Here is a 25,872-nt window from a genome sequence, read left to right as displayed (position 1 = left end):
TTGTAACTGAAGTTCAACTGTGTATTAGAGTATATGAATGTTAAATCACACGCATCGTGTAGGAGCTATGTAGCTGATCGCTGTAAAAGCTTAACATGCACAGCATCACATCTAAGTAGTCTATACTGGGATCAGACGTCAAGCACATTTTGGCATGCTTTAGAAATGAACACGTGGTTTAGTTAGCAGACAGAAGTCAAACTTCAGGAATATTTAGATACAGCGATTTGGCTTTGTGGGAGATTGTAACTTTTAAAAGCTTTGTTGTAAGCCAGTTGGAAACCATTGTGCAAGGGGCTCACGTTAGGCAGTGCTGATCGGTTACAGCTCAGATACTGAGTGAAACAAACCTCTGCCAGACTCTGTGGTTCTGAGTGAATTTTTAAGAAAAAATGATACCAGGAGTACAATGAACTAAGAAAATACCTGGAAAGGAAAAATGAGAGTTAAAAATCCCAGCAGAGTGGGTGTAGATTGTAGCTGTGTTGGTCTAAGGACATAGGCAGACAAGGTTTTTTGAGTGAATCTGGTATCTTTTATTAGACCAACTTAAATAGTTGGAAAGCAATTACCAGCCCGGCCTCTGGCTTCTTTACTTGTCATTCCTTCCAGGAAGAGCACACACCAACTGCTGAAACTTCCTCAGCCTGACAAAGGGTTTTTGAACCTGAAAACTTGCTTAAGAATTGTTTTCCAACTATTTAAGTTGGTCTAATAAAAAATAGCGGATTCACCTAAAGAACCTTGTCTGCCAGCACAATGGGAGCTTTCTAAAAATGTGGCATACACCTAGAGAAGGTTCTACACGGTTGCCTGTATATATAAGCAAAGGGTGCCAGAAAAAAGGAGGGCAGTCAGAAGGTACTTATTTCTACCATTAGCTGATTCCAAATATTCTGAATACTTTGCAGGTAACTTGGGTACAGGAGGCTAATTGTGAAGTTGCTTTACAGAAATGTGAAGAAAACTAGCGAGAAGTAACACTGAAGATTTAGCCTTGCAATTGTGGGTGCCATGTCTGTGATTAAGAAGTGCTGGTAGATGTGTGAGATGCCTTCTCCTGTATGCTGTAATTATAGAGCACTGGAGCAGACTCAGTTAATATCTGTGTTCTGTGAGCATGGAGCTGGGGGGGGGGGCAGGTTCTGAGACCATGGGGCCACTGCTAGGAGATGCTTAAGGTATCTCTCAACAGAAGGTCTACAACTGCAGGGCTGCTGCTGATTAATCGAGTCTGCTTTGACACGTGCTAATTAGCACACATTGGGGCAGACATCTGGCATGGGTATAGGTGCTGAAATAGGCTATTTCTCAATCTTAAGTCGGACACAATTGCACAAGCCAACGTGCCACCAGAAACAGTGATGTTCTCACTGAAAGAAAAGCCAGAAGTGGTAGAACAGTGATTCTCGACCGGTTGATCTCAGGAGAGTGCACTCCTCAATGTGTAGCTATTATGCTGAGGCTCATGTAATGCAACACTACTCTGTTAGGATTCAGATACTGAATAAACTAGACCTCTGTCAGACTGCTTAGCTCTGAGTGGTTTGTGAACAATGCTTAATCTACTGATGTGAGAGAAGCAGATTGTGGTATTCATGTAAAGGACATTGACATCTAGGAAACTCATTTTCTGCCCTTCTGGAGTACTTCTTGGTAGGGACAATAATCAGCAATCAATAATTAGCTGCAGCAGCACCCAACGTGTTGTCATGGCTACAAGTCCCACCACCATGGCAGCACATGGTTCACCTCTGCAGCTGGGACACAGGGAACTCCCAGACACAGGGAACCACCTGGACACATGTTCAATTAGGGTGCAGACCAAAGTGCAGCTCCCGGCTTTAACTGAGAACAATTGACAGAAAGTGTGCTAAGGTACAGTGATTCCCTTGGACCAAACAGAAGGTCACCAATGGGTCCGTGGGGAGAGGACCCCCCCCCCACTGTTTCCAGAATGGGAGTGGGGAAAGGGAGCAGAGGGAGCTCATTTTAGAGGTTTCCCAGCTGGCGCTGGAGGATGGGGTGGGTGAACTGGAGCCCTTTCACCTTAGTGGGTTCTGTGGGTTCTGGTACAGTGTCACTGTGAGAACCTCTCAAGGGGGTTAATGTTGGATGTCCTCTACATTGTTATACTAACACAAAGCAAAGGCTGTCAGGTTAGCAAAGAAAAGGGATTGCAGGCAATTGGCCCTTATCACTTGCCAGTCCTTGGCTGTTTTTAGCTTCTTATGGATGTTGCAAACAGCTGCCTTAGTAATGCTCTGCATAGCATAGGAGGTGGGAAAAAACCTGCATAAAGTAGTAACATCAGGTTAGAGTAACAAATGGAGGGAAAATAAAATTTCAGCCACTTAAGGTATGGAGAGATGAAATAATTATACTGAATTAAAAGGAGATGGGGAGGATTTACTGTTTATATTGAATGCATATCATCTGATCTTCTGTAAGCATTTTATCCATTTGCTCTATCCTGCAATGTGTGGAAGATAAACCACAATAACTTGCCACAAAGTGAAAAAAGAGTGAGACATTCATGTTTCAGCTTCCATTTAGAGAGGGATAAAGACCACAGAGAGAACAGTTATGACAAATAGACTGACACACTGTAAGCCCCATCTTTATACAGTTATAATAGTTTCATCTGTCCATACTTAGAGACACCTCTAACCTGCTTCCTGTGAGGCTTTCCCATGGTCCAAGATCTCAGCATTTTTATAAGATTATATTTTTTATAAGATTTCCTGAATAAGTTGTGTAAATCTTATAAAAAATACCAATGATGAAAATGAGTGTGAGCATATCATTACATACCCCTAATCTTCTTAGTGTTCCAGTCTTTACTTATCACTTGCTGCCTGTTTGTCTCTACAGCACAAAGAATTTCTCTACAGCCCTTTTCAATCTTTAGGAGAACCTATACACATGCAAGCACCTGGTGCTGGGTGCTTTGAAAAGTACCTGGCGCTGCAATGTTTGCAGTTGTATAAGCGGCGAAATGCCTATCAGCGCTGAGAAAGTGGAGATGGCACACTTTTGAAAGAAAAGACATCGAAGGTACTTTAGTTCAAAAGAGCACTGCTGCCATTTTCTGTGAACTGAGGTGCATTTCACCACTTATACAACTGCATACGATGCAGCACAGTGCACGTCAGCTCGCATGCGGAGCAGACTCGATTAATTGAGTCTGCGCCGAAGCAGCGGATCTCTGGCTTGTCATGGGACCAAAAAGTATGTGTATAAATGCCCTAGGTTTCTGCATTCCAGAGGACTTGATGATGTATGGGACTCTTGTTCAACTTAATAATTTGACTTTTTATTTGTACTTCTATTTATTGAATCCATTTCTACTCCTCTGCCCTTTCATATACTTCCCAGTTACATAAACATTTTCCAAGATTAAGCCTTTTTATTCCAGCAGCTAATGATGTAAATAAATAGGGACGGTCTGAACTCTGCCTGTTAAGGCCCCAGTTCATTCTGGCAATAATTGCCATATCTTCAACTATGTAGTGTTATTCAGGTTCATTTTAAATAGGTGGATGAAATTTAATTTGTGTTTCTTTTGTTCATGAGATAGGAGGCAGTGCCTATCAAACTATTTGGAAGGTTTTCTACCTGCATGTGAGTGTCAACAGGATTTATTCATTGAGATTATTGTCATGGGGAAAGATTAGCCCCCAATTATACACTATTTCACAAGGTTCTTCCATTTTCAAACATTATTGTATTTTGTGTTTTCATTCTAGCTCAGCTTAGTCTTTAATAATCAAGTGGTAGATGTTGGAAAAGTTGTCTCTTTTTGTGCACTTTTTTTTTCAGTTCAACTCTTGGTGAAAAAAACAAACAAAAATGAAGAAGAAAAACAGATTTTTCTCTAGTCTAACTTAAAAACAAGCTGAATGAAAAAGCCTCAAACTGAATGAGGTTATTTGAAATATTCAAATAGAATTCATTCTCTCCCTAAAGTAAATGATTTCTTTGTTGAAATTATTGCAGCATATGGGAAAGTAAGATATATTACAATAACAGTGATATAAAACAGTTGAATTCAGAAGTAGTAGTAAGAGATAATTTTAGTTTACTAAGATTTAAATCAATTAAATGCAAATGTTGTTAACTGCAGAACAAGAGGAATTACAGGAAATATATGTATGAATGTACAAGCATGTGCATATGCACACACATGCGCGCACACGCACACAGAGCTTTTATTTTTCAGTATCCTACACTTCATGGGGGTAACTTATAGCAGTGGAAAGTGGGAGTACCATGCTACTATGTAAGAAACTCTTTATACTTCATTGAGTCCAATGAAAATATTTTTCCTGGATAAGGACAATGTGAAAACTGGGGACTTCATTGATTGGCCCATAATAATATGTAAATTTGGTTTTTAAATATTAGTTTTATATATCAACATTACAATTAGAAAGCAATGTTGTAAGTTGGGCCACCCTGCTGGGGCATCCAGTTAACCACTGAACAGAAGCAGAACTTCCGTCCCTTTTCAAAACCAAGAAAAACTAACATACATCAAAACATAAATCTGTTCCAGCTGACTGGTTCATCCTAAAGCTTTTTTCTTTTAAAACATCAGCCCTAATTTCAGCAGCAATTATCACCCAACATGTCTCCCATCCAACTGGTAGAGAAAACTCCTTTTCCATTTTCCTCTTCACGGGGTGAATACCTTCTCAGTTCAATGAGAGTTAATGTCTTTGTGGATATGGGCTTATGTGCAATGTGCTGGGTATCACAGGTCTCAAAATCATCACCTAGGAGGCAACCAGTTAGGTGAAATTAGAACTAAAACAATCTTCCCTTTATGGGCATTCCACCCTGTGACAACTGGTCCGTCAGGCCATCAGTGATGCTCAGATACTGTAATGGCTGTTTAAAGTTACTCAGATAGATTTAGCACAGAGAAATGAGAAGAAAACCTGATTTTTTACAACTCTCCTGTTTAGCAGTAGGGAGAGCACATAAAAAACCCTCTCTTTAATTTAATGAGTGTGTTCAATTGGAGAAGATGCTCAAAGTATGTTGCACACAAACTGACACACCTCAGTCAAAAATCTATAGCTGAAATATAAAAGAAAAATAAAATGCATGAAAAATGAAGTAAAGAAGAACATAGCAAGCTTGTGTGGAAAAGCATCTAATGGCAGCAGTGGGTTGCAAAATCATTTTATTATGAATTTGAATTGTAGTTGAAACTAGAGGTCCTTGCTAGATTGTATTGGACTTCATATAAACATAAAGAGAGGAGAAATTTTCTGTCCAGAAGAATTTGAAATCTACCAGATGAGAAATAGCAAGCAAAATAAGACTACTGTGTCAAGACCCTTATATTAGCTGCATAGGCATTGGGATAAGGGACACTGCATTATTAAATGATTATAAGAAAATAGTAATGGCCCCTTCCAACAAATAGACGACAAAGTAAAGATTTGTTAAGATATGGCAATTATTTCAGCTGGTTATACTGTAAAATTGTTCAATAATATAGATAATTGTCTTTGACCTTAGTCTTACCGCCAATTTTTTTTTCAAATTTGTAGCACAAAGGTTACTATCTAGCACCTGACTAGCCAAATGAAATGTATGGCTTGATTAAGGATCTCTTTTGTCAGTAATTTGTGCCTAATGTTTTTAGCTTTCCCACGGGCTGTTATAGAAAATGGTAAATCTGGTTTAAATGAAACCTGATACTGTTAATGGTTTAATAGCAGCTGCCACAGGGTTATGGCATTTTTCAACAGATGCTTCTGTTTCATTTTAAGCCTACACAAAGTCTAAGAATATATTTACATAATTAATGTAAAGTTCACCTACATAATAATGACAATATTTATAGTTTTAAAAGACTTCCTTAAATGATTTCCTGTCTTCTACAATTATCTAATCTCAATATATAACCTGAAATAGGAAGGCAGATCTCTCAAGTTTGAAATAATGTTTTAAATTTCCCTTTTTAAAAATTTAATTACGACGTAGGATGCCTATATGTATATAGTTTCCCTCTTGACAATGCTTCTGTTACTGATAATAGCAAATCAATTCATTGCTGCCGAGACAGAAAAACTAGTAGCTTGGTTATATCCGATCTATGTTATCTAGTTTCCTTTTCAGTCTGGAGCAGAAAGTTAATGTCGGTATTTTAAAAAATAAATGGAAGTTGCTTCATCTAGTGAGAAGCTGCATGTTCTTTAGTAAGATAATATTTAACAGTTTGAGGCACCAGTTGGCAATGTTTCCAGTAGTGAGCTAGAATGACCCAACTTGGGTCTGTGAACCAAGGCTAGGACCTGGATGCCGCTGAGGCACTGGCAAAGTTCCTTGTCCCTGGCTGCTGCTGAGTACCACTAGGGCCCCAAAGCCCTGTGGGTTGGATTTGGCCCATGGATCAGAGGTTGCCAACCTCTGATTTTGAGGTGGATGAGACACTTCAACTCTTTATCATAATCTGATTGAGGAAACCCACACCAACTTAAAGTATTACAGGCATAATGGTAGTAGTTTCAAAAGTGAGTGATGTTGGGAATTCTCAAAAGTTTTGGCTTACTTAAAGCATATGGGGTTCATAGGGAGAAGAGACAAAGCAAAGTTAAAAATAACACTTGTACAGTGACAGACAGCTAATCCACACCTCTTGAAAATTCCTAATTTGGAAACACTTAACATCAATATTTTTTCCTGACATGTTTTATTTTCTAGCTTTTATAAGTAACCCTTAAGATTACTCTAACTGAAAAAGAGAAGGGAGGTAGGGAAGTGGAGCATTACAAGCAGGTCTAGGGAAGTGATAATTCCCCTTTATGCGGCATTGGTGAGGCTGCAGATGGAGTACTGTGTCCAGTTTTGGTCGCTGCACTTCAAGAGGGATATGGATAATCTTGAGAGGGTTCAGAAAAGGGCTGCTCGTATGGTTGAGAGCTTGCAGGTAAGACCCTATGAAGACAGACTGAGGGACTTGAATCTCTTCAGCCTCTGCAAGAGAAGGCTGAGAGGTGATCTTGTGGCTGCCTACAAACTCATCAGGGGGGCCAGCAGGGAATAGGGTACACTCTGTTTGCCAGGGTGCCACTCAAAAATTACCAGAAATAATGGCCACACAACTGAAGGAGAACAGATTTAGCTTGGACATAAGGAATACATTCTTTATGTTAAGGGTCACTAAAATCTGGAATGGGCTCACAAGGGAGGTGGTGCTTTCCCCTACCCTGGAGGTGTTCAAGAGGAAATTAGACAGGCATCTGGCTGGGGTTACCTAACCCTGGCGCTCTTTCCTGCCTGGAGCAGGGGGTCAGACCTGATGATGTACCAGGTCCCTTCTGACTCTAGAAATCTATGAAATCTGTGAACTTTTCTGCCTTGTATTACAGAGTGGGAACATTAGGAGTTTTATACTTGGGGCCTACAGGAGTGTAACAACACCAGTGTTGGCTGTGATGCCCCCTGGTAGTTACACAGCTGCTGTCTCCCCTCTCCTGCCATGTCTTGCTGTTCTTAATTTTGAGAGGGAGACTTCCCAGGGGTCCTACAGCAAGCTCCATTTTGTCCTCCCACTGCCAGATTCCTCCCAATTCCTGCAGGTCCCAATATAAACTTCCCACTTTTTGGTCTCCTGACTCATATGTGGCCCTGGGAACCTCTTGTCTTATGGGCTCTTCACAGCATCTGACCTCCTCCACAGCCATTCCCATGGCTCACAGATAATTTTTTATACCATTCTGTCCCTTGCAGAGGCCTCAGCCTTCTCAGCTTCAGCCTCCCTTTTCTCTGGCTGGAGGCTTTCAGCCCCATCCCACTGATCTGGCTCTGGCTCTCTCAGTTTCAGCTTTGTCAGTCACCTCTGGGCCTTGTATCACTCACCCTGGGTCCCTGGCCTCTGTCTGTCATTTTCTGGCCTCTGGCCTTGGTTTTCACTCTGGGCCCATGGTGCCCTGTCTCTCACTCTCTGGACCCCTGGACCTGCTTTTTGGGCTGCAGGTCCCTGACCCTGGGCTGCAGGTCCCTGACCCTGGTTCAAGTCTTGCTTGGGCACTGGGCCCTTGGCCCTGTCTGCACTACTCTCCCAGTTTGAGTCCCATCCCTGACCAGGCTCTTCAGGCATGGCTGGGACTTCTACTTCCCCAGTAGCTCCAAATGCAAACCACCTGTACAAATGCAAACAAAAAACTCTGGCTATACCTAAACCTTTAGCATCCAGGCTGTATACCCAAATGCCCAGTTTTGGGCCCTAGTCCCCTGCTAGTCCCCATCCCCTTTAACTTGTCTTGAAGCATAGCGGGATCTCAATCAATCTCCCAGCAACAGGTATTTCATTGCAAAGATCTTCCTCCTTCAGCCTTCAGGGCCAGGACTGACTGCCCTAACTCTGGCTCTGGGTTTATATGGCTCCTAGACTATGTCCTCTGGTCTGGTGGTTTCCCCCAGCTACCTGCAGGCGTTTCCCAATAAGCTTGTTGGTTAGTATCAAAGAAGCCTGCTGCTGCTGGCCTAGCTGCTGCAGCGGTGCCCTGTCTCCTATGCAGGGTTCTGCCTTACGGTGCTATTACCGAGCAGCTAACACTGAAATAGACACTCTGTTGTCCATGTAGTCTCTGTTTTATTGTTTTGCTGCAGAGCAGCTACCTCTGCAACAGGCACTCCTAGCCTATAAATCCCTGGGGAACTGTTCTTCTGCAACCCATACTGAGTAGTCTTCCCCACCTGAGGTTCTCCCAGCTGCTGTTCCTCCCTTAAAGTAAGAAGAGCCCTAGGCCTCCTGTTACAAAGAGCTGTGTAGAATAAGTGCTACCCATATTGCTTAACTTTAGCCAAGTAGAACAGTAAGGTCTGGAAGGCAGTCAGGTGCTACATTTAAGAATACTAGTATAAGGCTATAATAAAAAATAGCTTAATAGATGGGATAGTAACCCTCATCATGAGTCATCTAGAACTGGTTATGAATATAAGGAGAATATGTTGGTTCCTTTCCTCAAATGGTGTGGTCACTTCATTCCCTGGTATTCTTTGGGATATTGGGTGACATTGTCTCCTTTAGAGGTCTTGTTGGGTGCCACATTCTAGTTGAAGGGTTTTTCATTTGTTTGCTTACTTGTTTCATTTTCCTGAATTAATGATAGGCCTTGTATAACCAGAACAGCCACAAACTCCAAATTAATTCAATCAAATAGTAAACACTATGGTTTCTTTTTTGAACATTAATTGCTTCACACAGAAAGTATTGTAAAGGGATTTAAATATATTCATTGCTTTAGGGATATTTCTTCCTTTTTGATTTGCAGGTTTTGTCATAGGTGCCTAGTTTTTGCCAGGGTACTTATAGTATTAGTGACCCTTTGTGTATCTCCAGGTTGATGAGACAAAAACTTTTGGCTAGTCTATGACAAATTCAACCTAAAATTACCAGTATGTTGCTGGGATCAGGGTCCTTTTTTGATGTTACCCTTGCACACTTTGTTAGAAGGACTCTTTATTTTAACTTGAAAGAGGAGGCAACAATTCACTTATCAACCGGTATAATTCCGTTGAGTGAATAGAGAGAAGTCTGTGACTGGGAGAGAATTAGAAATGTTCTTCAGTAGGTGCAACATAGAAGTCAGAATAGATGAAGTTCCTAAAGTTGCACAGAGCAAGAGCCACACAAATTAGCCCTGGAAGTGAATTCTAGCAGGTACTACTGGAATTTGACAACTGAGTCAGTCTTCTCAAATTCAACAGCATTTGTTTGTTTATTTGTTTTTAAATGTTCTGTTGACTCTAATATTCCAAATATTTGTTAATAATAAAATAATTTAATACCTAGAAATAAAAAATGAAAAGCAAATACAAGAATTCATAAAATCAGCTGAAATAAAATACACAGCACGACATTGTCCACCAACATAATGGTAAAAATCACATACCTGGTACATACCTGAATTAGGGTTTGTTTTTAAATAGATAAAACTTAGTCATAAGCATGTTGTTTGCATATGTTCATCCAGTTTATGTTGATCTGTTTTGCAACTAGTATTTTCTTTATCCTTTATCTTTTGTTAGACTCTGCCTGCTAGGAGGGACATGAAGCCAGGCATGGTACTTCTCTTTCAGCTCTTTCTTCTTTGTGGAATCAATACCTATATTGACCGAATAGTGGGATGGGGTGTTTTTCCTGTATGTGATATCAATTTGGACACTTTGGAGGGAAAGTTTAAATGTCCTTTCCTCAGAGGCCATTATGATTCCAAACTTGACCGGTTCAAGAAAATTGAAAATTTGATTTCTTTGGATTTGGACCACTGGTTGTGCAACCTCTATTTTCAGGTTTGTATTAAGAAGGTTTGGGTACATTTTGGTTCTCTTTTGTCTCTCACAGAAGCTATGAGTTTGTTTCTGACACATTTAATAGCAGTGCTACCTGTCTTTTTTTGTTTGTGCGTGTGTTAAATTATTGGCCACAGAAAAGCTGAATTATTTGTAAAGTTACTTCATAGCAGCAGGTTGAATTATAAATTGGATGAGGTAATATATTATTTTACTTGTCTAATTTGTGCTTTATTTTGAAGCACATGCATAGTCATATGATTTGTTCCTGTGGTTTCGGTGAATCATGAAGTGATACGGGACTGGGCCCTTAAACATGTATATACAATTGAGGTACAATGTAATATTGATTACACTGTAATTATTATTTACTTAATAGTAGTTCCCTGAGGCCTCGGCCAGAGTTCAAAGCACCATTGTGCTAGGCACTGTATTTTTCAATATTTGCTCTTTAGTACAGAATAGGCTGTATATTCTCTCTACACATACAACAATATTATTCGTTAAGTAGGGCTTGAGCTCTGAGCTTGATTTCAAAGAAGGCTTTGTTCTTGGGGAATGGCAGATTCAGGTTATTCTATATAATTGATATATTTTATTTCATACTAAATGTTAAACAGAAGATATAAATCTGTTACATATTTATATTGTCACTTCTTTGTTAGATAAAACACTAATAACCTAAAAGGGATAAGGTTTGAAACCAGACTATTAGAAAATCTTGGTTATTTAAAAGAAATTGAAGCAATCCATTGTGAGTTTTCAGTGCCACTGTTTTTCACATGACATTCATTTTGGACTGTATCCCACTTTTGGATCCAAGCAGGGTACAATGCTTATGAAATAACTTGTATTCATTTATAAAATTAAGGATCTATATTGAGTACTGTATTTGATAAACCAGAAAAAGTAATGATACATCTGATTGGAAGAAATATTAATATCAGGAGCATTATAGAGAAATGTGACCAAATGTTTGAATTTGAAAAAATCAATATGATTAAAATCAAATTCATACTTGCTCCTTTAAGATAACTTTGTGTCTGGGAGGTACTAAAGCTCCAGGAGACCCACAATTTTTTAAACCATGCAGAGATGAGTGTGGGACTCATTGTCTGCTTCAGTCTTGGGTTCCCTGATGAGACGAGGAGAGATCAAAATGTGTAATAGAGGAAGTAGGGGGATGGTGGGGAATTCTAAAACCAGCTTTTTGAACTTTTAGAGTATACAGATGAATAAGTTTTGACTTTGTAGAGTGCTCAGCCTTTCAGATAACAGATTCTTCTCTTGGTAGATAATTAAACTACCACGGTATTCAGATGAGCAGCAGTATGAGATGTGCTTTCATTTCTCACCTGAATGTCTTGCATATTCAAACATTACTGAAAAGAATGGAATTTCAGACAATGCAAAAATACCTGGACCACAAGATGATTGCTTGAAAAGCTCATGTCTACACACCTACTCTCGCTCAGGATACTCCTTCACTTCATTTCAAGGTTAGTTAGCAATTACTTTTCTTGGTAAGTTAATTTCAGCCAGGAAACTTTCTCTTAGATAATGCAGACCAATATGTGCTTTAGGTGGCTTGTAGGAATGCTTGCTTTTAACATTTACCATTACACTAAATCCTTGTTTTCAGTTGTGTAGACTTTTATTAAATTAATTTGTATAGGCTGAAATTTTCTATGTTGGTGTGAGGGTCAGGCTAAATTTGCTTGAAAGGTTTCAGCAAAATATGACTTGACTGCTTTTGACAACAAGGTTAAAAAATAGATAGTCTTGCTAATGTCACCTAATTCTTCCTTTTTGTTTATGGTCTTGTTCAGAAGTTTGATATTTGCCAGGGACAAAATTTTGTGGTCAGAAACATGATTTCCACCCTGCACATACAAGTAAGGTTGAGTGATAAAATCATCACATCTGCAGATACTTACTTTTTACTTCTAAAATCTCTGAACAGTCCATCTTAACGAAGCACGCTTCTCACCACCACCACTGAGTTGCCTGAAGTCATAAAGACTAAATATAGACATTGAAAAAGACACCTGCAGAAGTGCTCTAACTATCACGATTTACTTAAAAGTAAACTATAAGTTAGAGTGCAAGTAAACCGAACATATGGTTGCTTTTCAGTGGGGAGGCTCAGACCCTACCCATACTGGCCACTGCAGGTGCTCCCACGTGCCTCCCAGGAGGCTGCTGGAGTGGCCCCTCTCTCCAGCCTCATCCCCATCCCCCCACCAACTGGTGGTTGTCGGCAGCAGCCGGGGGGAAGAGATCCTGGACCTCTTCCCGTACAGGCCTCTCAGGCCAGGCAGCAGTGCATCACAGGGCCGAGGCTATTGTGGGTAGAGAAACCCCATGCCCCTTCCCCTGCAGACACCCAGGCTGAGCTTCAGTACACCATGGAGCCAGGATGGCTGTGGGGAGTGAGATACCCTTTCCCTCCCTACCCTACAACTGTCTGCAGTTCACAGCTGCTTGGAGAGAGGAGGTGGGGCTTGGATCAGAGGCTGTCACTGACTTGGGTCAGTAACAGCTGTTGGGGCAGGGGCCAGCCCAGCACTCAGACAATGCAAATGAGCTCTCCCTGAAGCTAGAGTGCAGCCCTGTGCAATACTAACTGGGATGATAGTGACTGCACACTAAGTTAATCCTCAATGAGATCTGGCACAGATATTCAATAAAATACTTTAACAGAAAGTGGGTTAGTCTAATACCTCATCCATTGAGGGTTAACTTAGAGTGTAATACACCATTTTGAAAGCACTCTAAGTGTCATGAATGGCTGTTCTGTTACGGCTTTAGAGCTCTTTTGGCACACTTGAAGTGCAAGCGGTGAAATGTCTGTACCTAGCCATAGACACTATGTCTGAACCTAGTCATAGACGGGTCACCTTTGTTTCCCTGGCCAAATAGTTTTTCTGCTGTAAAGAGAAGTATATAAAAGATGCAAGAGGACTATACTGAGTAGATAACTTTGTATACAAGCATGTAGGAGATTGCTGCAGAGGGCAAAAAACCATTCTCCTGTTTGTCATTCATCCACTACTACTCTGCCTATCTCTAATGCTACAGTAGGCCTAGAAGTCTTCTTTGGATCATAAAGATTGCTTGATTGTTTGAGAACAAAAACAAACATGTGGTAAGATGGAAAACTTTAGTGGAAGAGAGGGTTGAAGTTGAAAAAACTATAAACAATGTTCAATTTGTGCAGGGAATAAAAAGCTTAAATGTATAGACAGATGTATCAATTGCATCAATATCAAAGGAAACCGACATAAGTTGCTACAATGTAATTGTTATGTCTGTATGCTTCTGTAGCAATTCAAGTATAGCGAAACTACTGTAATTTTTACCCAGTATCATTCAACATGAGGGCAATTTAGCTAGCTTATATCACTACAGGGTAATGCAGATGTGACAATCAAATCCTAACTGCTGATGCCCATTTCCAGTGGAAGCTGTCCCTTCTCATTTAAAGTAGTTAAAAGGTATGTTCAGCCATACATTGTTATAAGTTCAGTATGAAAAGAAATTTCTGGGTTCCTGTGAAAAAGGGACCTACGTGAAGTATCAGGCAAGAAAAGTGAGTTTAACCACATGCCACTTTTGGACCCAGCAGTACCTGCACTGTGTGTCCAAATCAGGATTTAAATGGGCAGCTTGGAATCAGTACCTCTACACATATACTGGTATGTCTATGTGTAGTGACATATACACTAGACGTTGCTGTGAGCAGATAGAAAAGCTTGTGTCAGACACAGTATGTATGCATGTATGTATGTATATATATGTAAATATGTAAATAAAAGACAAGAATGATGGATTATTGAGAACTGTAAGGCAGCATTAATGCATGTCTTATTCTGCACATAGAACTCTGAAGCAGGCTGATAAGCTGATCGGGGAAGATCTACTGTTTCCTGCCTCCATAGATGTACACAAGGAAAATCTCTAGGAGTAATTTTCTACATTGTTTATATTTATTTTTCTTGGAGCCTTCTTTAAAGATATTATTAGCTGTTAATATCCCCCATGGGTTTGTTTTCTAATGTATCTGTGCCGTGCTACAGTATGCTGTTTCTGCTGGTGATATGTTGCTAAGAGATTTAATAATGGGTAAACAAACACAACATGTGGTAATCCATTTCAAATTAAAAGTTTATTAAACGCTAGCTTGATGACTTTCTGGCTATTTACAATTAAAGGAGCGAACCTTAGGGAACTGGAGATCACGTGGTGAAAATCACGACTTCAACATTTCCAACAGAAAAATGTGTTTATGATCTGCAGCAAGCTGTCGTGCATTGATATGCTCTATAAATATAGTATTATATCTGTTAAGCAACAAAAACTATGTTGAAGTGACATTAAGGGACACACAAACCAGAGAAAGCATGAACACTGTAAGTGAAGATTGGTGCTCTGTCTTTAAGTTACTCCATTGCAGTATTCTTAATAGGGAGTGATCTTACATATCAGCACCATAGATTGCATAGATTTCATAGACATTTGGGTTGGAAGGGACCCCAGAGGATCATTGAGTCCAGCCCCCTGCCCCAGGGGCAGGAAGTCAGCTAGGGTCACAGGATTCCAGCAAGATAAACATCCAAATGTGTTTTGAAGGTGTCCCAGGACCCAAAGAAGCTGGGAAGACTCACCGGAAAGGTGGGACGAGAGGAACGCCACAGCGGAGGGTGAACCCATGTGGCTCGTCAGCCGCGTCTATGTACAGCTGTGGCCAGCAGCTGACAATGACGTCAGACGCTGGCTGGGAGATGTAAAAATGGAGGCCACCGCTTTGGAGGCAGCGGATGGCGCGGAGATCAAGTGGCAGGCCAGGAAAGTGACGGCAAAGGATCCTGGGGACAGGGTACACCGAGCTGGAGCGCAGGAGGAAGAAGCGACCCTGGAAGGAAGCCCAATGACGGGGACGACATCAGATCGGGCAAGAGGCGATGGATCGGGTGAGCAACCAAGGATTGGGACAATCCAGGAGGAGTTCGGAGACCCAGAAGTAGGTCCTGAGATGGTGGGTGCGGGACTCGCCGAAGAGGGGCGGAAGACTGAAAATCCCCAGGCTGAAGGGAGATGGGGGCGGGATCGCTGCCAAAACCTGCAGACGTTGGGTAAAGGAACAGGAGTGGGGCAACCAGAGGGCCACCAAGGGGGAATCCCTTCCCCTCCCCTTCCAGGCTAATAAGGATCTGGTGGAGGGATAGCAGTATAGTTAGTGACTACACAGGGGGAGAGCAGCACCAGGTGAAGGGCTTGTGGTGTGGGGTCGATAGAGGATGCAGATTAGGCTCTGGTGTAGGCTACTGCGAGGAGGTCAACCTTAAGGTAGCGGTATAGTGGTATCCTACAGTCTGTGGGATTGAGTAAGAAAGCCGTGGTAGAAGCTGGAGTAAGCAGCGGAGCAGGCTCGGGGAAGTGGAGCCCAGAGGTGGCCTGAGGCCGGGGTGTAGGGGTGGCGAAGCCCCGTGTGAAACCGGCGGGCCAAGCCCAGGCCACCGAGGGACCCGTGAACTAGCCCCGCCCCACTAAGGAAACACCAAGTCGTGGCAGGTGAGAGCGGGGTGTGGTGATGCGGGAGAAGAACATCCACGGAGACAAACCGGTCCGGAAGGGGAATAGTTTCCAACCCGGAAAATAGAGCTCCCCGGAGGGGTACAAGAAGGCCCACTGGCCACAGAAGGCATTCAAAGTGGGTGCTTGAACCACCTCCGGCAGCAGTCTATTCCAAACCTTGGGGGCTCGGACAGTGAAGAAGCGCTTTCTTATGTCCAGCCTGAATCGGTCACAGTGGAGTTTGTGACCATTCAATCTTGTCATCCCTTGGGGGGCTCTGGTGAACAGATGTTCCCCTAGATCCTGATGAGCACCCTGATAAACTTATAGGTGGCCATCAGATCACCCCTGAGCCTGCGCTTTCCCAGGCTAAAGAGCCCCATTGCTCTCAACCTATCATCATAAGGTCTGTTTTCCTGACCTCTGATCATGCGCGTGGCTCTCGTCTGTACCCTCTCAAGCTTCTCCACATCCTTTTTGAATTGTGGAGCCCAAAACTGGATGCAGTACTCCAGCTGCGGCCTCACCAAGGCCGAGTATAGCGGGAGAATGATGTTCCAGGATCTGCTTGAGAAGCATCTATGAATGCAAGTCAGGGTTTTGCCCACTTTACTAGCTGCAGCATCACACTGAAGGCTCATGTTCATCTTGTGGTCAACCATGACCCCCAAGTCCCTTTCATCTGTAGTGCTAATCAGTGTAGCACTACCGGGCCTATAAGCATGGTACAGGTTTTTCCTCCCAAGGTGGAGAACCTTGCATTTTTCAGTGTTGAACACCATCAGGTTCTCATCCACCCATTTCATGAGTCTGTCCAGATCTGCCTGGATCACCCTTCTATTCTCAGGTGTCGATGCTTTACCCCAGAGTTTGGTGTCATTGGTGAACTTGGCCAGTCTGCTTCTGACACCAGTGTCCACATCATTGATGAAGATGTTAAACAGTATAGGCCCTAGGACAGAGCCTTGTGGGACCCCACTGGTCACAGCGCAGCAACACGATTGGCTCCCATCGACCACCACCCTCTGGGTCATACTGCGGAGCCAGTTCCCCAGCCAGCAGATCGTTGTGATGTCAAGGCCACAATTAGCTAGTTTAGCCAAGAGTTGATCATGGGATACCAGATCGAAGGCTTTTTTAAAGTCGAGGTATACAACGTCGATCTCTTCCCCCTTGTCCAGGTGATAGGTCACCTGGTCATAAAAGGAAATGAGATTAGTCAAGCAAGACCTACCCGCAACAAACTCATGCTGGGGTATCCGTCAGGATATTGCCTTCAGATAGTCTGTTAAGGATGGCCTCCTTGATAATCTTTGCCAACACCTTCCCCAGGATAGAGGTCAGGCTGATGAGCCTGTAGTTTGCCGGATCTACTTTCCTCCCTTTATTGAAGATAGGCACCATATTGGCCCTCTTCCAATTATTGGACACTTCACTAGAGCACCAGGAGTTCTCAAAGATCCATGCCAGGGGATGAGCTATGATGCTAGCCAGCTCCTTGAGTACCTGTGAGTGTAACCCATCAGGGCCAGCTGACTTGAAGGTATCCAGCCTGTCGAGGTGTTTCTTCATGAGGTCAGCTTCAATGGAGGGCAAGGAATCTCCCTCACCCAGGCCTCCCTGACCCATAATGGGTAGGGCTGCCCCCTGGGACTGGTGAAAAACTGAGCCAAGTACGCATTTAGCAAGTTCGCTTTTTCCTGGGTGTCAGTTGTCAGTTATCCCATCTGGTTTATCAGGGGTCCAGTGTTTCCCATGCTTTTCCTCTGGTTCCCCACATATCTAAAAAAGGACTTTTTATTGTTCTTGATATTTGTAGCTAGCTGGAGTTCTATCATAGCCTTGGCTTTCCTGATTTGCTTTCTGCAAGTCCGGACTAAAGCAGAGTATTCTTCCTTGGTGGCGGTTCCAGTCCTCCATCCTTTGTAGGTCTTCCTTCTAAGACGCAGGAGGTCTGCCATTTCCCTGGAGAGCCAAGGGGCCTGCTATGCCCTTTTGCTGCCTTTCCTCTGAGATGGGATGGACTTTGCTTGCGCATCCAGGATTGCTCCCTTGAAGAACAACCACTTGTCCTGAACTCCTGAACTTCATATGTGCTGTTAAAATGTAGAAACAAAATAGAGCAGGTTAGGAGCTGTATTTTGGCTTCAGCTCTGAATTTGTCTTGTTTTTTGAAAAAGTCAAAACCTTCCATTCAGCCGTTTATTCAGGATTACACTGTGTTTTTAACCCTGCTTTGAGGTTGGTGCAGTTCATGTGAGGGTTCTAGTAGGTGAAGATACAATCCTTCCTTCAGCTCCCTTGGATGGCTGTGCCTTCTCCCCATGTCCTTGGGGTGCTATTCATTTCTGAGAGCCATTGGAAAAGTTGATGGTTTGATTCTGTGAATTCTGGAGAAAAGGTTTTGCTACTATATGCTTTATTGGCATCCTGCCCTCTTAAAGTGAAAGTGTCAAAGATTTGGCCCATGAGCTGTATCCAGTCTGCAGAGACCTGTTATCTGGCTCTTAATGTTGCCTTTGGATCTCAGAATTGATTCGCATGCTGCACGTGGTATGTGCTGGATTAGCCCTGCTTGCTGAACATGGTCCAGACATATACTCACAGGGCCAGTCCAGGATGAATGCTGCATGAGGTACTTCTGCAGGGCTGGTCCAGGACATATTCTGCACTAGATGTCTGCTCCAGGTAAGTCTGGGATAGGTATTGCATGCAGCACCCACACCAGTCTATTTAGTCTTCTAAATAGCTAAAAAATCTTTATTAAGAAGGATTGCCACAGAAAATTATAGCCCCGTTAAGCACAAGCAACTTACCATTTCCTAGGCTAAAAACAGCTGTTGGGTTTATCCTGGGTCTGATGTTCCTGAGTTTTGATTTGCCTAGTCCAAAACAGGCCCAGGGGACAGTCATTTACACATGCAACTTGAATGGCAATTAACTCAAATTACCCCCAATTGTCCCAAGGAAAAAGTGTTGTATCAGTACATCATGGGTACTTAAAATTTGACAAGGGGTTTGTAGTATCCCAGAATAAAAGGCTTTGGCCCCAAGAGAAATCCAAGCATCTGTTCTTAGCTTTACAGACCATTCCTGTTCTCATCTAAGATAATGGCAAGATTCACCTTGGCTGCGGCATCGGCAGGGTAGAGCATTTAATTTGTGAAAAAGACCTTTCTAACCATTCATGCTTGAAAGTATCTCATGAGGGATCTTTCACTCTGGTCCATGTAATATGATACTTTTAAGGGGCAGGTCAGTCATTGCTCAAGCACCTTTTGATCTCTGATTCAAATATGGCTAGGAAATTTCCCTGTTCATTTGTAATGACATAAGAGGCATTCTTCCAAGTGTTTCTCCCGTCTCTGGGCCATTCCTCTGTCTTGAATTATGGAAGTTCATTTACATACAATGTAGTAGGTGAGAAAATAAAAAAAGTGAATTTTAAAACAGAGAGGGCCTTTTTTTCCCTCATCATTTTAAGAACCAAGTTCTGTCTTCTTTATTGTTCTAGACATACGTTAGTTTTATTTTACAGCTCTTGTAATAGGTGTGTATTTTTTGTACTGTGGTGGCTCCTGGCTTACTTCAGTCATGTTGAAATCCCATTATACTAGTTATTTTACCAACATATTGTTCCACTGCTCCATGCCCCAAAGCATGTATCATTTTGAATGAAGGACCTAATACGTGAATGAAAAAAACTAATGTGTAGAGTTGGGGGTTAGAGTATCCAAATAAAAGGCTGTTTTAGCACAGGATAGGTTCATGCAATTCTTAATAATGCCAGTTGTTACTTCCCAACCAGCTAGACATTACTGGATCATGATGGTGTATTTTCAGTGATATTATTGCAGATTTACATCAGTGAAACTGAGGGCAAAATTTGTCCAGCAGGGTGCAAAAGTCACGAATACCATCACAGACAATGTTATTTTGGAAGCTTAGTAGATGTAGGGGTCCTGAAAACCTGCATTATAGGTTCTATGAATCCAGCTGCATATCATTTTAACTTAAATTTGTTTGGGTGAGAGAGAGAGAAAGGGAGGCAGAGGTCATTTTGTTTTTGTCTTAAGATACTATGGCCAGTGGTCAAATCTGAAGTTTGTTTTTATTCTCTAAGTAATCGATTCCCTTCTTACAGGTCTCTGAAGATCCTCATGGCAAAGAGTTACACTTACTATTTTGAAATCACTGTTTGATAGGACTTCTCCGTATTCACTGAGAGGGGGTATTCAATCCAGTTTTTTTTTCAAATTTTCACTAAGATTTCTGAACCTTTCAGTGAATCTAGCATGAGTTTTGAATCCATAACAAAATGTGGGTATGAGTCCAAGCTAAATCCCATTGAGTCAGTGTTACAGATAGATTTTCACTGACTTCATCAAACCTTGATGAAAGCTGCACACAGCCTTAGTAGTCAATAATATTTCCTTTCTTATGTCTACTTTTTTCCTTCTGCTTCAGGATTGAAAAACATCCACCAAACCCATTCAAAAATGTTTTAAAGATACCTATTTTCATCATTTTGTGGTGATCAAGTAGCTGGCTCATTTTTCTAAATACTTTTCTTGTTAAAAAACCCTGGTATCAATCTGATGGTTTGTGTGCTACGTGCATCAACTGGATAAAAGTTAAAGCCACTGAAACTTTTTTCTGAGTCCATAAACTATGAGTTTATAATGGAAATTCATCTGCTATACTGAAGTATCCTTTTCATGTATATAATTTATCACTTTATTATATAATGTAGAGAGTTTTTCAACCTTTCGTCTCCCTCCCTTCTTGGTTGTTAAAAATAACAGTGGTTTGTACCACTCACCTTCAGCAAATAATTCTTGAAACTCACTGAAGTTGTAAAGCTTTAAACAGTTGTGCAGGTCTTTAATTATAAATTAGTTTTGACAGGACTGCTAGGCAAAGAACTGGCCCATCCCAAAGTGATGCTAGCTGACAACCCCTTACTGCTTCAGGAGCAAAGAAACATGTGGAAGGAATTGTTCTTTTACATTTCACAGCTTGTCATTTCCTTTGCAGGGCAACCTTTGACCCTTCTGAAAGATCCTGACACCCATAAGGGAAGTATTCCCACTGTTGTAAAGGAAGTGGGAAAGCAGTTTAATGCTGCGAGAGAAGGGGAAGAGTGTATGTCAAAAGGCAGAGGGAGAAAAAGACAAGGGAAGACCTTAAAATGTTTCCATCAGGTTAGAGCTTTTATAACATGGTTTAATTTACTAAGAGTTTGGAGATAGAGCTGTTTAATGTGTGTCTAAATGAAAAAAAATGAAATTGAAAAACCGGTCTCAATAATATCGTCTCCCAATTATTCCACTAGGCAGAGGAGGCCAGGGAAGAACTTAAATCAAATGTGAAGGATCAAAAGAAGCCTCACCAAAAAGGTACAAAAGTGGTTTGGTTCTTGGTTTTAAAATATATTAATAGGCCAAATGTGTTAGTCATTACAAGGTGTATGTGGAGTATACTGACAACATTAGATTATGGCTGGTGTTTCTGTGACATTTTTATGTCCTTTAGTTTTATTTGGTCATTTATATTCAAGATTCTCAGTGTGTTTTTTTTAGTTTCCTCCTCCTCCTTCTTCAGTATTATTAGCAATATCCATTTTAATTGGCCTGGATTACAATAAGTATATGAGTATCCATATCCACATCAGGCAATATTTTCCTTTGGAATGGGGGACTACTGAAGAAAGCAAGGATGTTTATGTATTATATCATCATATTTTGTTCCAAGCAAATATTCATTGTCAGAACACTAGATAACCGATGTCTTGGGCTGGATCCTGGGTTCAGATACTACAGTGGTGACTGTAGTGAAAATGTCAGGACAAATCTGTAGGTGATATACCCAGAAAAACTGGTATGTGGATCCCCACTTTTGATCTGGTGTGGCACCCAGTGTGTGTACCTTTCCTCTCTCCCCCCAGTATAGAAATGAAAACAAGTGTCAGCTTTCACTGGTGTTTTTGGTAAAGATTCTAGAGTTTTTCTTTACAAAGATGTTCTTGAAAATTAAAATATATGTAAACAAGTCACTAGTTTTTGACAGGCAGGAGAAAATGAGCTTTACTTCTGCAACAGAAGGCATGGACTAGGGGAGTTGGGAATATAGCCTTACGGATTCTCTCACATGTATCTAAAGATTCTCAGGCCAGCCCTGTGCCATATTATGACAGCAAATCCTGGTAATTATGGACAGGACTTGGCAGGAGAACTGGCAAAAATAGTTTCATGTGAAGGCTTCTTCAGTCTGGATTGGGTCACACTTCTTTTTTCAGACTCCTACATTTTTCACAAGTAATGGTTTTGTCCATTACAGTGCAGCATGAAAACCACTGACTAGATTGTGGTGCTATCATGTTTTCTAAGACCTTGAGGAAATGTATTATTGATACCTGTGTTCACCCTGGAGAAAGAACTGTAGGAGGACTGGAGGGAAACAGCCTTTTCAGTGGATTTTATTCGACTCACAGATATGCTTTACAGTTACAAGTAAATCAGCATAGACATATGATATCCTCTTCCACTGTTTTTCCCACAAACAATGAATGATACTTATTGATGGTTCAGTATTGGCTGGGGTTGGGTAAGAAATGATTGCATGTATTGACATCTTTTAGGCTCAGAATAAATCAGGAGACTTGAGTGTAGCAGTGAAATTGTGACTACTGTAGTTAACATGCGTTAGTTGCCATTGAGTTTAATGGAACTAAGACCCTATGTCTTATAGCAGTGTCAGTCATATAGATATGCACAATGTTTAGATACAATAGCAATACAGTACTCATCCTTAAAAAGACCAGCTATTCCAGCATGGATTATTGTAGTTTTCCATAAATGTAGTGTCTGGGGTACTACAGTTTTTCAGTTATCTTGTGAAGACAGTTACTCAGATTTGTTTGGTGTCCATATCAATAAATAGGTTGATCTAAGATGCTACTGCAAAGTAAAACTTGGTGAACATTGTAGCTACTTGGTGAACAAAGTAGCTATATTTTAAAAGGTGCTGATCTCCTGCTGCTCAGGATTAGGTCCAGATGAAAGTGCAGTTTTATTGTAGCTGAGAATCTGGTTCAGTGTTTTCGTAATGACAGATGATAGTATAGCAAGATGAAAGGATTTGACCCACATCTTCTGTACCAGAGTCTATACCTGATCCATTATCAGACTTCTAAAAATATCACCAGGTTTGGATAATGTCAAACAAATTTTGTTTATTCATAAAACATTAGCAAATATTCCCTTATGAACTTTTTTGCTAGTATTTGCTAATTATATTATACATGAATTTAATGGAAAGGTATATCACTGTAGCACAGATTTTATGCTAGATTGCTGCCTGTAAAGTATACACAATATTTAACACCATTCTTGAGTTCAGAAGAGGGAAAAGGCTTCTGTTAAAGCTACTGCTGATTTCTATGAAATTATGTATGAACGAGAAATTATGCTGTACCTAATGTTTAATTTATAGCTCCAGGGGTCCCAAAAAACCAAGCAAGCAAGCAAGAAGTCCTCAGCATCCATGCCATTAAAAATATGTTTTCTTTTTTCAAAAATCCCCAATTAGATATATACACCACAGTAAAAAAAAACAACCTTTGTAACACAGAAAACATTGTCATAAATCTGTAAGTTGAGCTTTTATAAATAGTCTGTATTTTGTTCATTTATAGGGTCTAAAACAGGCCAGATCGTTCATCTCTGTGACCTTCCTTTGACATCACTTCTATCTTTCCTACATTCAATTACTCTGTTCATAGCTATTCTCTGGCTTGTAGAGATTGTTTTTAACTCATATTAATCAAACTTTTCAACTTTGCTTGTATCACTCCAAACAGTCTGAACATTGTCCAAGTGTTTTTAAGGCCTGATTCAAAACTCCTTGATGTTTCAGGAAATACTTCCATTGATGACAGTGGGTAGTGGAAGGTGCCCTCAGTGACATCAACATGACATTTGCTGTCACATAGGGCCCCCAAAATAGGAGCCAAGCAAAGACAGCACGCAAAAGCCAATCTGTGAATTATTGTACCAGTGAAAATCTTATTGGATTTGGAAAAAGATATTGGGATTGGTTTCCGAAGCTAACAAAACAAGACTGCTCCACACTCTGTTACTCCAGTTGGAAAAGTGATGTTTGCATGTTTGAAAGAGAATATTAATACTCACATTTCACTTCTGAAGTAATCGCTGTGAAAATACCATGGGTTTCATTTTAACTTTCCTCATCATACTGAAGCAATGGTGCTTTTTCTTCTGACATGTTGCTTACTTCTATATAACTATTATATACTGATGTTAAAGTAATTACCTGGAAAAAGACCCAGAGGCTACTCCCATTAATAATTCTTTTCAGGCATCATTTTAAAGGGAACAAACTGACATTTTGAAATGAAGACCATTTGCCCTTCTTTCTGTGTAGTTGGGTGTGCAACATAGGTAGGGCATCAGATGCCTGAAACAAGCGTCTGCCTTCTGTCTTCTCTTAATCTTTTTCTCCCTCCACTGCCCTGCCCTTCTCACCAGCCAGATGATATACAGGATTGGACTGATTCATGATGGAAGGGGAGTGAAGAAATTTGGATTGCTTTTACACCTATTTGATCACAGCAGTCCAAATTCTCTCTTGCAATATCTTTGATTTCCCCATTACATGCCTGTAACTAGGAGCAGAGTTTAGATTGTATACCATGTTCTCTTCCATCTGTCATGTCACAACTATCCCAAGTCACCATTTCCATGTCTTTTGTCCCACTCTTTGGTAGTATGGTTTTAAAATCACTGCCTCCAAAAACTTAAGGAACCGTTGTAGGCAAAAGGAAGTGGTAGGCTTGAGCATTCTTTTTTGTTCATGGCAATGTAAATCAAAAGTAACTTTACTGAAGTCAGTAGAGTTAAATATGTTGTACATGAGCAATCAAAAGTGGGTTCTGTGTTTAGGCAACACTTTTTAGCTAATGGCCATCCTATTTCTCTTTTTCTTTATTCATTTTTTTCCTTTAAAATCAGTTACTAATAGGGGTGTGCAAAGCGGGCCCTATTCTATTTGGATTCAGCCCAAATCAGCAACAGTGATTCAATTAATTGATTCGGATCACTGCCCCAATTCAATTTGGCCGAATCTGACGATTCAATGCTGATTTGGAGAATCAGCGATTTGGATATAGGCACAACTTTAAGTGTTTTTTCTACATACATCAAGGTACCAGTATGGCTTGTGAATGCTGCGATGTTGGGGCACATGGGGCGTCCCACAGCAGTGCGTGGGGCCCCTCCACGTCTCTCTCCGTGTTAAAATGGCCTTGTACAGGCTGATTTGCCCTGGGCCCTGCACATCCCTGCAGTCTTCTCTGGCTGCCAGCTTACCACGTGATGTTCAGAAGCCACTCTGGCTGTTTCCAAATATGAGGGCACCTATACACATGCAGCGAGGCTGCTACAATGCACTGTAATTCCAGCATGTTGGAGCAAACTTGATTAATCAAGTCTGCTGCAGTGTGGCAATAACCACATGCCAGTAGACTCCAGAATCATGTGTATCAGAGTCCCTGTTCTGAAAAATGGTTTAGTTAAAGCACTCCCACCACCCTTTTCAGCTCAGGGACACTGATACACGTGATGCTCCAGGAGCTTTAATAAGAGTGGCTCTCGGAGCCAAATCTTATTAAAGCCCCGCCAACCCCACAGACCATGTGTATAAATGCCCAGAGAGATATTTTGAGCTTCCTTTGCAAAAACCTTTGAAATAGATAGATGACATGTTCCACATAAGAGCTAAGCATGACTTTGATAGGTGCTTGCTATCTGTCTGGGCAGTACCCAGGCATGCCTTCCCAGCAGCTCCTTCTAACTTGATTTAAATGCCCTTGACAAGGTGCTACTTGAGGCACTCCTCAATAGATTCAAGGCATCCTTTGATAGACTTGAAGCACCCCTTGGTAAATGTCAGCTCTTA

At 41.3% G+C, this 25,872-nt stretch overlaps 1 protein-coding gene across 1 annotated transcript in view; it reads left to right on the top strand.

Annotated features, from left to right (window-relative positions):
- LOC149868802 (uncharacterized) overlaps positions 1–25,872 on the top strand; it is a 300,950-nt gene that overhangs the window by 87,850 nt on the left and 187,228 nt on the right. Inside the window, 4 exon segments of the mRNA XM_090037671.1 lie at positions 10,054–10,317; positions 11,612–11,745; positions 20,930–21,068; positions 21,071–21,098. Of these exon segments, the coding sequence (XP_089893797.1) occupies positions 10,054–10,317; positions 11,612–11,745; positions 20,930–21,068; positions 21,071–21,098 (565 nt within the window).

The sequence above is a fragment of the Crocodylus siamensis genome, chromosome 3 (assembly GCF_052110815.1).
Source record: "Crocodylus siamensis isolate JL-2025a chromosome 3, ASM5211081v1, whole genome shotgun sequence".
NCBI classification, from domain to species: Eukaryota; Metazoa; Chordata; order Crocodylia; family Crocodylidae; genus Crocodylus; species Crocodylus siamensis.
The sequence above is the reverse complement of the archived record's forward strand: the minus strand, read 5'-3'. Positions and strand labels throughout refer to the sequence as shown.